General features: G+C 42.6%; 1 protein-coding gene across 1 annotated transcript; it reads left to right on the plus strand.

Moving 5' to 3' along the window:
* Positions 1–125: 125 nt before the first annotated feature.
* On the plus strand, positions 126–9,542 carry LOC104832995 (coiled-coil domain-containing protein 173-like). Its single transcript, XM_010569446.1, has 7 exons — positions 126–604; positions 803–1,093; positions 1,942–2,098; positions 3,232–3,296; positions 3,591–3,783; positions 4,364–4,528; positions 5,035–9,542. Exons 1-7 carry the CDS (start codon positions 126–128, stop codon positions 5,134–5,136), a joined length of 1,452 nt encoding a protein of 483 aa, XP_010567748.1. The 3' UTR covers positions 5,137–9,542.
* Positions 9,543–15,429: the final 5,887 nt, after the last annotated feature.

Consider the following 15,429-nt stretch of genomic DNA (forward strand, 5'->3'; position numbering starts at 1 on the left):
TCTGAAGAAAGCACAGGGTTTTGAGCAGGACGCATGGCTACCCGGAGGCGAGGTCCCTCCGGCAAGCTGAGGGCCAAGCAGAGCTGGTTTTACCTGCCCTGCGGCGTACAACAGCTGGATGCAAGATGGACGTACTGCTCGCCGAGTGCAGCAGCCACCTCCCCGAAAAACCAGGCAGGGCGAGGGAGGAACTTGTGGAAGGAGGGGGAGGGCCGACCCCCTCATCCAGCTCCCCGGGCCGCCAAGGGCTCTCCTCCCGCAGAAGAGCGCCCAGGGGCCACCTTCTGAGGTCAGTAACGGAGAAAGGCGAGTTTCCAACGCCCCCAACTACAGGCAGGCCTAGCGGGATGCGGGTGACGGGGGAGAGGCGGCAGCCCACAGAGCCAGGCCGAGCCGGGACGCCGCAGCGCAGAGCCACGACAGCGGGAAGAAAAGCCGCCCAGGTGGGAGCAGAAAGACAGAGGCAGATGCGGACGCTACAGCCTCTTACCGCCTGCGGGTATTTCACGAACCGGCCGCGGAGGAGGGCGGCTCCCGCACGGGGCCTCCGCCGTGACCGCCGCTGCTCGGACCTGCTCTGCCGCCCGACCCGGACGGAGCCGAGGTAAGGCGAGGGCGGGAACCCCGCCACCAAGCCGGGCCGGGCCGGGCCGACCCTCGCAGCCTGAAGGAACGGGCGGTGCCCGCCGGTAGCTCCCCGCGGCGGGGCGGAGCGCTGGGCCGGGCGGAGCCGCTATAACAGCCGCGTCACCGGGCGCGCCGGTCCTCCCTCATCCCCTGCTGCCGCTGTTCGCCCCGTCAGCGGGGCTCGGGGCGTTCCCGCGGGCGCCTCTCGTCGCAGCCGCCGCCTTTGTTCCCTCTCCGTGTGCGGAAGAACGAGCCCCGGCTTCCCGGGACAGCCGGGCCGCCGCCGTCTCTCTCTCGGCAGACGTTGCCGCTTGGCGGAGAGGCGGGCGCTGGGCGCAGGGCCGGCCCGCGGCGGAGAAAGGCCGACGATGGACCGCGACGGGCCGGACGCCGCCCGCCGGGAGGCAGAGCGGGAGCATGGCCGTTACCTGGACCGCCGGGCCGTGGCCCAGGAGCAGCTGGCGCAGTGAGTCCGGCGGGCTCTGCCCGGCGGCGGCGGGACCTTAAGGAGCGTGGCGGGGGGGAGCGGGGTTTGGGTTAAAAGCCTTCCCGTGGCCAGCTCCGCGCCGCGGACGCAGGACACGAGGGGGCGAGTTGGCGCTAACCCAGCTGAGGCGGCCCGGCTCTGGCGGAGCGGGCCCCGCCCGCGCCTCGGCGGGAGCAGCCCCGCCGGCGTCGTGCCCTGGCTGGGGCTGCGTGACTCGCTGCTTTGAAACCATTGCTTCTGAGCCTCCTCGCTCTGCGGTCAGGCTGAAAACGTGTCCCCTCTCCTCGCCCTCCGGTTCCTCCGTAACTCTGTTCTCCAGCTTCAGAAACGTCTCTTGCTACCAGTGGCTACGCCCGTCCTAATAAATTAAACAAGACGGTCTGCGTTCTGGCACTGAGAGGCAAAACTCTTCACTATTGCTGCTTCCCCCAGCCCACGCTAGCACGGGCTGATGACCGTGGCCACGTCTTGCACGGTGCTGTGGCACTGTTTGGAAGACGGCTAGCTGGCAAACGTCCAGCTTGTACAGGGGGTGGGCTAACAATTAAACAGGCTAATCAAATTCAATCTAACATTAGAGTGCGTACGCTGATCATGTTTGCTTTTGCTAGTATAGGCTTAACCAGCACCCTTGCAGTAGGACTGAGCTTTGGCCAAAGGATTTGCAGCTGCCTTTTAAAAAACATGATTCTGTTTTTGATCTCTGATATTCTACTTTCACTTCAAAGTATCACTGTTAAAGTGCTTGTAGATATGTAGAATGCCATATCTGTTCGTTACTTCATACAGTCTCTAGCCCATTTATTCAACTCCTTTTTCCAATTCAGAATAAAGGAGCACAAGCATCAGGCAGATCTGGCCAAGCTAGAAGACAAAAGAGAAGGCGAACAAATACAGAGATTGAACCGACTGTACCAACTGGAAATTCAGAGAGGAAAAGAAAAGGAACAGGAGGAAAAAGTTGAACGCCAGAGGCTGCATCATGTAAGTAACAGGAAAGCGGACAATTCAAAATGCTTGTTTCACCTTGGCTGCCTGGAGTGAAAGGGTTGCATTAGGCCCACAAATAAATGGGCGTGCTGGCAACAGGAGGTTTGCTGACAGCTTCAGTAGCATTGGATCACATGCCTACCTTGTGAGTTGCAGGCCATGTCTTTCCTCTGTGCTTTTGAGAAAGGCCTCTTGGAATTTGTAATGTGGCACCTGAGCTTTGGCTGGTCTACAATGGAAAAAGTTTGCTATAGGCAGCAAGGAGATTGTCCTTGACTTGAAAATGGGATTTAGGTTCCGTGTACCTGCGCTGTTTTAAGCCCATTTTCCTTTGTTAGGAAGAGGGAGTAGCCCAAGTCTGAATATGACAATATCTCTTTAACTAGACTTTCCCTTTATGATTGGAGATGTTTAGAAAATTAGTCAAGACCTACTTACCACACCTACTGTTCCTTCCCCATGCCTGCTTGAGCTGGGAGACTGAAGTGTGGAGGTACTGTGATGATTCATTGGAATGTGAGAGAGTAAGAGGAGAGAATTCCCACTGAAACCCTACTTGCTTTTTTCCCCTGTATTCTTCCTCACCTCAATTATAAAAATGATAACCCATTTGCCCCCAACCTTTTATATGCAATAAAAGCTATATATACTCATAACTGGCATTTCTGCATGATTACAAAATGCCTTGTCCCTTACACTTTTTATGGTTCTACAGACTTTTACTGTTTGAGCCCTTCAGAGTCAGTGCTGTGTGAATGATACACAGGATGGGAACAGTTGGAGCCAGTGGGGCAGTAGAGGAAAGAATATAACTTAAAGATACTGTGCTTGGGGCTGCAACCACACACTAATTTTACTTTTGTGGTAGTTTGTGGTAAGTAGGTCATGAGAATCTCTCCCGGTTTCTATCTTCTATAGCTTCTCCACTGATAAAACCAAAGAACTCTTACATAGGCTAGGCCTGAAGTCTTTGCTAGATTATTTTTTTTTTCAGTTCATGTTTCCAATATCTGATTCTACATAAAAATAACAGTACTTTTCTATTTAAACAGGAGTATGCAGCTGAACAGAAAATAATTAAAGCTGAAGAGAAACAAAAAGAAGATGATGATGATGATCGGATTAAGGCTTATATCAAAGGAAAAGAAATGATGGCTGATCTGACAAGAGAAAAAGATGCAGAGACTAATAGGTGGGTCTAGGGCTACAGTTTTCAGGATCAAGATTCAAACTTGCAATTGAATTTTGTGACAAATGTTACTCTGAATTTTTATATCAGCAGAATCAGAACTTTGTCATGCAAGCAATTTTTCTGTAATTAAAATTTGAAAAAGAAGTAGAAAGTCCAGAAGAAATGCCTGCCAGTTCCAGTAGTAATTGGTGCTGTTGGGGGTGGAAATGGGATTGCTGGCTTTGTTAGGAGCAGAGCCTCAGGTAATTGGAGTGGATATCCTGGTATGTTATGATAGCTCATGTTCTCCTGCAGGCTAATGCAGAAGCATAAGGACAAAGCTTTTGCACAACTAACTGCACAGATGAATGAGGCATGCAAAATTGAAGATGATCGTCTTGCTAGAGGAGCTGCAGAGGTAGAATATGAATACCAAATGAAAAACAAAGAGAAGGAAGCAAAAAAAAAGGCTACCATTGAATCTATTGCTGAACACAGAGCCACTGTGGTAAGAAACTTAGCCTGTTCTTATTATTCTTTCTGTCATATATACCTGTACTTCTGAATACCTTTCAGAAACACCGTAGATTCTAGCACAGTTGTCTTCAGTGAGACACATGCAAGTTCTCACTTAGCAGCTGCCTCTTGTATTAACTGTCTATAGTTTCAGAACTAACTCCTTAAGAAAGGTGAAAGCAGTACATGTGATGAACCCCTCTCAAAAAATAAAGAGTTGGAAGGCTCTATAATTGTTGATAACTTGTGCAAACATTTTCCAGACTCTGCACTGCTTACTCCAACTGAGGGGCCTGGCCCAGATCACAGCTGGTGGCTCTGGTGCCATGCATCAGCATGCTTCATCAGGTCCACTGACATCTTTCCTGGGGTCCTCTTTCCCTCTCCCACTTCCTTGTCAGGCACACATCTGCCAGGGCTGCTGAAAACCCCGGGCTTGGACACTGGCCAGTCACAATGACTGTGTTTATCAGAGTGCTGATAGAGGGCTGCTTCTGCCAAAAGATATGACTTCCAGCTTAGCAGGCTAGCTCCTCGTTTAACTTTTTTTTTGTGTATTTTGTAAAACACAGATGAAGATGAAAGTAGAAAAGGAGAGAGAGGAAAAAGCAGAGGATGAGAAGGATCGTAATCAGTGGATGGCAGCAGATCGTATCTACCTGGAAATGGAAGAAGCCAAGAAACAAAGACAACGTGATGCAAACATGGAAGTGCAGAAAATTCAGATCCAGCAAATGGTAAATAGAAGAGCTGTCAGCCCCTTCAGTAAGAACCCCGTGCATCTAAACCAATAGTACTAGATCTCCTGGGCAGGAGAGAGAGAGAGGAATCTTGCTGTGGGTGTGATGTGTGCATTTTGTTTTTTTTTTTTAACCTGTGTGCACTGCAGGTGCTGAGGTTGGGGACCAGCCTCTTCTCAGAGCAGTGGAGCAGAAGCCTCTTCCAGGCTGACTTGGCCCATGCTGGTTGGGGAGGATTACCTGGGAGGGCTGGTAATAAGGAAGAGATCAACAATGACAGATTGCATCCTGTCCTGTGTCTTTATGCCATTTTTTCAGCCATGCCACTACTGCTCTCTTGTATCTTCTGGGCAGGTCACCAAAGAGCAGCAGCTGATGCTGATGTTCACCTAGCTATTCAATGTACCCTTTATGTGGGGGGTATGACAGGGGAGAGAAGTGGGAAGGCATGATATTTGACAAGTATCAACTAGGTATCTACTTGCTTCTGTTTTCTTTATCAGGCTGAAAAGCGGGCAAAAAAACAACAGGAAAAGCAAGCAGATTTGGACTACGATGCTCAGAGAGAAGCTGCTTTTTGTAAGGATCGAGCATTTCAGCAATAAAGATGGTGAGTAACTGAATCGGTGCCATTACTGGATGTAATTTTTATTCTCCTGTTTGAGCATCCAAGGAGGGAACAAGATATGGGCTTCCTAACTAGGACAACTGCAAGAGTGGTGGAGTGTATACATGTGCAGTATTAAAAAAAAAAAAATTTGGGAAGGGAGGTAAAGAAGGATGGTTGATGTAACACCATCCATGTTCCTCCTGCCAAATGTATGCAAGCCCCCAACTTGCTCGGGGACTGAGCAAACACTTGGCATTGTGCAGGAGTGTTACACCTTGTGTGCTGCTCAAAGCCCTCCCTGAGGGCAGTGCCAAGAACTCTGCTCAGAGCCAGCACAGACCCAAGTAGTGTCTTGGTTGGTCAGTCCTGCTGTGGTCTGGGCTGCTGTGCTGGTTTTGGATGGCAGGACATAGCTGGTTGGAGCTGACTGACTCTCTGTACCCATGTCAGTTAGTGTGGGCCATAAGGGGCTTGTTTGTGGAGCGAGGAGGCTGCTGGTGAGAACTTGACACCTGTGATGCATGTGTTTCAGAGGTTTTGCCCAGAAAAGCTCTAGCCTGGTGTCAGGGCTGAATGCCCATCACTGTTTGGAGCACATCTTCCTGTTTAAGTTTCATCTTAAAGGGTCCAGTTTGTGATCACTCTGTAATGTGAACTAAAGCACAGTAAGTAGGAACAATCAAGAGACTCATTTCAATAACGCACTTCTGACCTAAACTAAAATGCTGATGTTGCTGCACTATCAACTAAAAGTCACACAGAATTATTTCCAATTACCCTGGAGTAATTGATTTTGGAAACTGTCTATTTTTAAAAAAAAAGACATGGCAATTAACTTGTGAAATTGTCTCTAAATACATTTTTTTCATAGTTCACTAATGAAAAATTTATTTCCCTTCTCTCTGAGCCAGTGCTCCTTTTACTACTTCAAGCTTTTTTCAGCAAGCAGAAGGAATGGAAACTTTTAATAAAGCCTTTTGATAGCAGAAGCTGGAGCCTTGAGAAGAAGCATTGACTACAGCAGAAGTGGTGCTGAAATCTGCAGTGCTTGATAATGCTCCAAATGCATCCCTAAGTGCATATTTGCACATGCTCACTACCATGCAATTGGTGAGTTAAATGGGTTTTAGTCTACCTCCACAGCAGCAAGAAGCAAGGTGGACTGCAGCCTCATTTCCTCCTCAGCTTCAAGAAACACCCTGTTCTGCAGATTATGTATGTGGCAGCAGTTGAAGTCTACAGCCTGCTTAAAAGGGGTATAAACACCATGGACTTTGAACATCTCCAAAGATCAAACTCAGTATACCTAGAGTGAAGTAGGAAGCCTGTGTAATTTTAAAACACATTGGCTAAGTATGGATTTAGTTACCCAAATTCAGCATGAAGAAAATGCAGCATAAATCATTGTCACTTTATTCCATTGATTGAGATGCGCATGCTTTGTGTGCTTGCTTTAAATGACTAACCTTAGTTAGTAATCCTCTATAAAACTAGGCAAAAAACCCCTCCAGTGTTTTAAGAACACGAAGAAATACTTGAGGTTCTAAAACTTTCAGTGACAAAGCATTTTGGTAACAATTGTCTTTTACAGTTGTCCTACATGAAAGGCAAGAATGGAAAGCTGCTTACTGGAATAATACAGAAGACTAAAATCAGCTTGATGTTTATGATATGTTGAAGAAAACAGGAAGAAAAGACAGGGAATAGGCTAAGAGAACAACTCCTTGTGCAAACAGAAGCAGTTGAAAGCTATTGAACAGACTGAGATGAGAAAGAAAGCTGGGCTCATTCAGTCTGGCAATGAGGAGACTAAAGAATGAGCTCACTAACAGCCTACAGGTGCTTGAAGGGTAGTTAAAAATACAGCACAGCCAAACTCTTCTCAGCAGAGTTGGGTGACTGATAGAACAAATTGTGACATGGGACATCAGGCTGAGTAGTCACAAAAACCTGCTTCACCAGGAGCAGAGTGTGGCGATACTGGATCAGAATGGCCAGAGGTGGTGGAATCGCCACCTGTGAAGGCTTTAAAGGTGTCCCATGTAAGACAGGAGGCTGGTCTAGCTGACCACCAGAGGTTCTTTTCAGCTACCATCTAAAGATGGCAACAAAATACAGGGAGATCAACTGCAGCTGATAAGGGAAATTGCTGACCTGGAAGAATCTGCTCATTGAGAAGTACCTCTAACCTAATGCCTAGTGTCACTACTTGTATTAGTTATTAGCAGAAGTTTTAATTAAGAGCTAGCAAATCAGAACATGCTTTGAGAAATAATTTGACTAGTAAACTTTAATTACTGTTTTTGCTCAACAAAGCACCCTCTCAGATGGTGTGCTGCTTCAGGAGGTTGTAGCAGATGAGAAACGTAATAGGTATTGGCCTTATTAGAAGGCTAAGACCTTAGAAATGCAAGGCAACCCTCAGATGGACTGAAACGGAGATCTTAAACTGCACTTTTTCCAAACCTGTCACCCAACTCTGGAAGTAGAATGGCAACTTAAGTTTGAGCACGTGGGCCTCCAGGGTCTAACAGGGTATTCTCCCAACAGTAACACAACTGCTACCTGCATGGCTAAAGTAAGACAGTACTGTTGTCATGGATCTAATACAACTCCTCCCTCGGAAATGGAAGAGAAGCCTTCTAAAATGCCCTGTATCCTAAGGGAATTTGAGTTAACTCAGTGTGCAGCTCTTCACTGTTAGGTAGTGTTCCAGGTTGGAGTTACTAGTTCTGTTCAAGTTCTTTTAACATTACAGTCTTTGCTACTGCTCAGCTCTGAGGAAGTTTGAAGAGGACACCTACCTGGAAACAAACTACCCATGAACAGAAGAGTTGGCACCGTGGGACTATTAAGGATGGACAGTTTCGTGTCCCAGTACAGACTGGTTGTATGCTCCTGAAAAAGAAAAGAAAAATTTTTTTTTCAAAGGTCACTCATTATGTTAGGTCAAATTTGTTGTTTCAATAGCTAAATTCTTTCATATGCCTGTTACTAACTTACACCTTTCTGGTATCTCTTGAATGGAAGAGTGCTATAACTAGTTTGTAATCTTCCTTCTTGTTCTGGCAATGCATCTTTGAGAGAAGAAAAATTGACTACTTATAAATAGCTCTCAAAAAACCCCAAACAACCCCAATACAAAAAAACCCCTCCTCTCTGAAGGCTAAGACTTCAGAGGGAGTTGAAGTGAAGGCCAGAGGTATGACAAGACCATATGAGATGTCGTCTTTGTAATTATCTTAATTCCTTTCTATTTAAAATAAATCAAGTTGTGCTAAAGGCTTTGTTAAACTTGCAACATGTGTAGTCGTTCCCTTTACACTCCTGCACTGCCACCACTACTAACTAAGCTGCTTTTTGTTTTGGTATATCATGGCCTTTGGCATTAAAACTTGATACCTAAGTGTATTCAAACCTGCCCTCTAATCTATTCAACCAATCTCTAGAAAGCAGTCTTAAAGTATAGTTGTTCATAGCTGGTTGATACTGTCTTGCATAAACCAGCATAGCACTTTTATCTGTGGGTTTCCTCATCTCCAATACATTATCCAGAGAAATGCACGATTCTGTTAGGTGCTCAACAGCTTGAACATCAGAACTGCAGGTCCAATAAAATTCAACATTACATCTCTGTTAACGTAATAGTAATTGTCCCCCTCAAATGAGTAGCACCTGGTCTGACTCCTTTTCTATGTAAAGGAAAAACAGGCAAAGGTTAGAAAGCAGCAACATGTACTGGAAGAAACAAGCAATAGTTACTGAGTAGACCAGAGACAGGATCAAAGGTATGAGACTACTGAGATCTGGGAAATACAAATCCAGCAACCGGTACAGTGGCATAGTGGACAAGGGAGAAATTGGACTATCTTTGGTAAAGCTCACTATTGCATTACTACTATAGGACAAGTATTTCTGCATTAGTTTCAGTTACAACCTATCAGTGCATATAAAATTATTTGTACAACAGTTACTGATGATATAGTAAGACTTAAACTCTGTTTCTTTCTTCTGCAGAAATACATCTGACAACTACAGAAGTATCTACTAAGGAGTAAAAAGCTAGCCCGTCTCATTACAAGTTATATGTGCCTGCAAAACCCATCCGTGCCTAACAGCTGAAGCTAACTCTAGAGCAAGTTCCAAGGCATGTTATTTGCCAGAACCTCCCTATACTCAACTTGCAGCGCAAGAAACAAGTACCAAGCCATAGTTTGCAGCTGTACCTGTAACTACTCTAGTTTTATTATGGAACAAAGCAGTAGATTCACTTTCTAGGAAGTCAAGAGGTAACAACCAAAGGTACACTATCAGTTCATCTGTACTGTATTCCTTGAGTATTGCTGGGCCTGCAGACTAATTCAAAGCTTATGTTTTGGCTCATTTTTATTTTTTTTTTTACTGAGCAAATACTAAAATTGAATAAACTGTTTAAAAACATCTGTCTGTAACAATAAGATCAATGTTGAGTGTACCTTTTATTTGTGACAGTTTTCTACTTACTTTTACTCTGGAGAATGCAATGGAAGATAGGAATACTATCTTGAGAAAAGTTGTGGCACTGGCGGAGTCTTCAATCTTTATGTGAAGGCTATGGCTGCAGCAAGACTGTGTATATTTGGCACTCAGCTTTCTAAACTGACCTTAGGGAATAGGAAAAGCACTTTCCTGCTTTCTCCTAAGCACTGCTGCCAGCACAGCCAGGTTGGGATACTAGTGTAGGTGACTTCTTGATCAAAACTTGTTCTTTCACTCAGTTATAAACTGACTGTAAGCTGTCCTACCATTACATTTAAATTCACATCATCAAACAGGTAGTTCTGTAACTACTGCAAACTATTCTGCTTCACACCTTATATTTGTGTAAGTACAAGATCAAAGTTTGCAACTAGCAAAAAAAAAAAAAAAAATCAGTGAAGACACTAGCTCAGCTGCATTACATAGCTGCATTTTTATATGTTACAATATATAGATAGTGAATAGACTGTCATTTGTCCTTCTGTAGTAGAAATTCCAACTCCATCTATAACTCAACACTAACCAATTTAGCATGGAATAAAAATCTGACTAGTCACATCTTCAGTAAAAATGTACAGATCTTGGTTTAACTGAAGAGGTAGTGTCCTGACATCAAATCACCATACCTTATAAATCAGTACAAACAGTACTACCACTTTAAAAGGCTGGAGATTGACCCTCAGAAGCACATTTACACACACAGGTTGCACCATGTGACTTAGAAGTGAGTATTACTCTACAGAAGATGCTAATATTGCAAGAAGCACTCATGGCAGACATATGGAATACACTAACAAATATGCAAAAAAGCATTTATTTCTGAGAAGTACTTTAATACACAAGTTGTACATTTCATATCAAGAACTTACTCTCCCGCTGAAAACTGGATCATCTTCCCTGTTGGAAACTACAAATTACAAAATGTTCAAAAGACTGAGGTTTCCAAATACTCTGTTGATTACTACATGCACAATACTGCCTGTATAATTAACCACAATTCTTTTAGCTGGTGAAGGAAACCAGTTATCAGCTAGTTCCTCTTACCGCTGATTATAAATTAATAGGCCTAACTTCTTTCCAATCCTTCCAACCATTCTTTTCATTAGCAGTTATGGCTAAAGCCACACACTGACTACTTTTTATATACAGTTATAGGGATACATACAGGAAAGGTAGAAATGTCTAACTTCCTGCCAAAAATAGCAAGTTTCCTTAAGTGCTTTGCACGTTACAAAATTTCAATTCAAATTAAGGGTGCTGCATTAATTCAGTTTATTTAGTCCTTTTAATGTTAATATTAGAACCTTTATGAATACAAATATAAATTTAAAGCCAATCATATGCATATTTAGCAGTTTAAGATCTGTCCTCTGAACTTACTCATGTTAACTGCCATAATAATTTTGTTTGAACAATGACTATGATTAAGGACACGAATTCTTTAACAAAATGTACCTTTACCTTTACGTAGTTTTACTATCTAAACTCACCGCTTTTATGATATTTTATTACTGCTATTCCTTTTGTGAAATTTCATACTAAAATTAGAAAACTTTGGTATGATAGCTTCTTTTTTAAAGCAGGTGACTATTACTTTTTGCTTTTATGCAACACAAGTTTTGTTAGAACAGTGTTCCTAATGACGTGAATTGTTCAAGGGTAGGAAATAAGAATACTAAAAGTACATATGCAACAAAATGGAAAGCTGAAGTTTTATCCTAGGCAACTGCAGAATTGTGCCAAATGCAAATTTTGCAAAATGCAGAGTTCACAGACTTTTTGATATGCATTTTCTTGAATAACTTAGTTAAATACTGCATTAGGAAAATTACTATTTTCAGCAAAAGAAGGAAAGTACAAGTAACAGTTCGTTACATTTCTATCACATTGACTTTAGAAGTGTGAAGGTTAATTTTGTCACTAGTATCCTCCAGGTTAAGTTGAAAAAAAAAAAATTAAGTCATAGCTGCTGCTAAAATACTATTGCGTTTTCTCAAAGCTGTTCTTCAGGTATTGGAGAGTGAGAATATATAGATGATTTAAAAGAGAGGTCTTTGATAAAGCATAGTATGGATATCTCTAGGTTTTCTGTTACAAGGAAAGTCCTAAAAGCAGGGATATACACTTTTGTCAATCAGACAAGCAATGAGTCTACTATGTCCCTAGAAAGTGTGTCCAAAAATACTTTATTTGCTTCAATAAATGAACACTTCCAGGAAAGGCAGCTAAAGGACTGCTGCTTTTATGATTTACATTAATCTAAAATTCACTTGCCAGACTAACACTATTACACATTAGACATTGTTAGGGGATCACTGCAAATTCTCCAGGGCATCTGACAAAGACCACTGCAAGAAAAGTCCATAGTGGGGGATTTCAGGTAGCAAGTGAGAAGTTTCAGGTTAAAAATCTGAAAACTGGATAGAAGAAAGGGTTAAAAGGTAACCATAGCCTTTTTTTTTTTTCTTTTCTTAAAAAAAACCCAACAACCACACAACAAAAAAAACCAAAAACAAAGCAACAACTGAAACACTATGGCTGTGTCAAAGAATTAGCAGACAGCAACACATCTTTTACAGGCAGCAATGTCTGCATAACCTTACATTATATCCACCCACCCTCAATAAGAATTTGTGCTTGAGTTGATGGCAATACCCAGAAAATCCAACATCAAATAAGGGTCTCTTTCTGATAAAGTTTGGAAAGCTACTGCCAATACTAAATTCAGAATTCCATGTATATATAGGCTGTACGGTATTAGTAAAATGTTAGTATCTATTGTCAAACCAACAGAGAATGCATGTCTAACTTTTGGAAATTATTTCAAGCCTGTACATGCACTTAAATGTATGCTTACAAAGTTAGTCCAGTACTCCCTGCCCTCTTTTTACCTTGGGTCTTAAGGTTCACAAATTCTCTGGAGTAAGGTCAGTTCTGGGGTACTGACAGAAAAAGCTGTTCTCTAAATGTACTACTCTCCCCCCCCCTCCCCCCCTTCGTAAGGAAAGACCACGAGCACTGTTTTGATTACCTCTGGTACACGCAAGTATTGCTCTCAAATCTGCTTACAATTCAGTTCTCTAAGCCAAAAGCCAATGACCTGTGACACAGCTGCCAAAGATGGGATTGAGCTACACTGCGACTACAACACAAGGTGGTTCCTGCGAGGCTGGGAACAGGAAAACTCTGCCATTCAGGGAAGAAACGGTTCCAGGACAGCAAGAGCAGTAGTCGGTGCCTCATAAAGCAGCAAGAGCTCACTGGTGCTTGGGGATATCTTGCTGTCCATGGGACCGTGCTTCAGTCTCACTGAATTTCTATCAGCATTCTCAGTTTCCAGTTTGATAAAGAAAAGCACAGATCTGCCAAATCCTCCCTCTTACAAGACCACAATTGTTGAGTTTCAGTTTAAACAAAGTGATCAGCACTAAACCAATTTACCATCAAATACGATACAGGCAAGGCACGCACTCATCAAGAGATCAAGTATATCCCACCATGTGCAATTAAAAGTAACCAACTTCTGACAAAGTACATTAAAAACAAGAAAAAGTGTATGTGCCACCAACTCAGATGAATTTTTAACGTGGTATGAAAGAATTAGAGCTCATTTAATTTGTACAAATAAATTTCTGAACTGTAACAAAGCAAAAATCCATATGAAAGGGTATACAAGTGCATCTTTTGAAATAACGAGTTACACAAAACTGCAAACTACAATGGATGTAATCTCCATTTTGAGATTTTAAATTAAAGACACTGTAACTTTTTTTAACAATTCCTATGGATTGCCTTACTACTGACTGCTTGCATTTTTTCCCCTCTTCTATAGCAGAGTCAACATAGTTGAGGTTTTTTTGTTTGTTCGCATGCTTATATGAGCTTCAGTGGTACTGGCAAGAATATTCTCAGTAGTGGAAACATACTTCTTCAGCAACAGTTCACTTGTGTGTAAGCTCCATAAAAAATAATGAAATAACACTGCAAACAGTTTTTAAATGAGACTCTGAAGCACATGGCATGCATAGCACAGTATAAATGCACTGAGGAAGCCTTTGTCCAAGCTGCCATACAATTCTCTTAAGCCTAACTTCCTAGTTTTTTCTTACTACAGTCCCCCAAAATAGTACTACATCTTCTTCAAAGTCAGAGTTCAGAGTGGCTTCGCACAGAACAGGTCCACTGTACAGGTCTTGGGCTCACTCCTCCAAGCAACAGCTTAACATCCACCTGGGAAATGTTTTTACACATTCTGCATAAAATGACCACTGCAATGCAAAATTCACACTAAAACATAGGAAAAAACTGATAGCCAAAGCAGCTCCACTAACTACTCTCCTAAAAAGTAACACTACACACTTCCAGTTTTCTTCCCTGAAAAAGGTTGCTTATGTTGTTCACAATCCTGTATTTTCTTTTGCTTTCAAGATATAACTATTTGTTTTCCTTTAGAATAACAACTGGATCAGTGTCAAGCCAAGTTTCAGCAATTCTGCTAATCTGCTGTAGTTACACACAGATCACAAAGTGGATTATAGAGCAAAAACGTTGATGAACTCATAGCAAAGACAGAACAAGTTATGTTCATACACTCAAAGATCTGCCAAAAAAATCAACTATTAAAACTGTTTTGCTTTGACACAGCTTTACATCAACACTTGTCACTTCTCTTCAGGAATTTCAAGGTTTGCCAGCCCTTGGTGTGAATAGTTCAAAGGACTGAGAGAAGTGTTGGAGTCTGTACCAGATCTATCCTCCTCTCAGCCCACTACGTTAAGTTACCACATACCAACTGCTCTTCGATGATGGCACACATGCAGGCACTCCTGCAGCAACACAAGCCAACCTCCTTCTCTTTCATATGAAGGTGTGGTGGCAAGGAAGAGAGGGGTGGGTCCTAGAGGTAGGAGAGCAAAACAGAAAAGGGAAGGAATTCGTTTGAGGAAGACACATGCTTAGTAGAGAATGAGGAGGAATTCACAGTACAGTCTTTAGAATGAGGGGATGCCGGAAGGAAAGCAAATTTTTGTTTTAAAAAAAATTAAGAGCCTGTCTTAAAACACTGCTTGAGAGTCTGCTTCAACTACCCCAAAAAACAGTACTGGAAAACTGCAATAGTTTTCTCATAGACTGCTAAGAAGCAGAAAGCATAGAGAGGATTTCCTGGTTCCTTATTCTGACACCCACTGTGAATTCTGGCAACCTGTTTCATTTCTGTGCATCCAGTAATTAGCAACTGAGGCAGGGTAGTCTGAAGCATCCAAGCTGAATTTTCTGCAGTAGACAAACATGAAAGCATGGAACAGAAAAAGAAGGTTACAGGGAAAAAAATTACACCGATGAGCACTTCAAAAAACATTTTCTTAGAACAAAGAAGGAACTCCCAAACACAGATGACTCCCTTACAGCATGAATTAACTCTACTGTTGGCAGTGACAAAAGTACAAACAATAAAGATTTACTTAAATTAATTCACTTTGTGATTACAAAAAAACCAATGTAAATTTCCTCTATAAATTAATTTCCTTAGGATTTATACCTAGTGAAATACAGATGTAGCAACACTGGAGTGATGGACACCTTGCAACATTCTCCTAGCTTTAAGATGACATGCAGTATACTTGCAGCTCTCTTCTTCACACATGAAACAAGCTTCTTCACAGGCAGCCATTGTTTGCACTAAAGTAAGTTCATCAGGTAAAAAACAAATGCGGCATAGAAGTTACCTTTCTAGCTGCCAACACACAAGAATGATACATAAACCAATGAA

This window comes from Haliaeetus leucocephalus, unplaced genomic scaffold (assembly GCF_000737465.1).
Source record: "Haliaeetus leucocephalus isolate CR32 unplaced genomic scaffold, Haliaeetus_leucocephalus-4.0 Scaffold1, whole genome shotgun sequence".
In the NCBI taxonomy this organism is placed as follows: domain Eukaryota; kingdom Metazoa; phylum Chordata; class Aves; order Accipitriformes; family Accipitridae; genus Haliaeetus; species Haliaeetus leucocephalus.

Excerpts from the sequence above, each read along its gene's own strand:
- LOC104832995 (XM_010569446.1), top strand. The coding sequence starts at position 126 with ATGGACGTACTGCTCGCCGAGTGCAGCAGCCACCTCCCCGAAAAACCA. Across the intron at positions 1,094-1,941 it reads GCCCAGGAGCAGCTGGCGCA|AATAAAGGAGCACAAGCATC; the intron begins GTGAGTCCGGCG and ends TTTCCAATTCAG. Across the intron at positions 4,529-5,034 it reads AAATTCAGATCCAGCAAATG|GCTGAAAAGCGGGCAAAAAA; the intron begins GTAAATAGAAGA and ends TTTCTTTATCAG.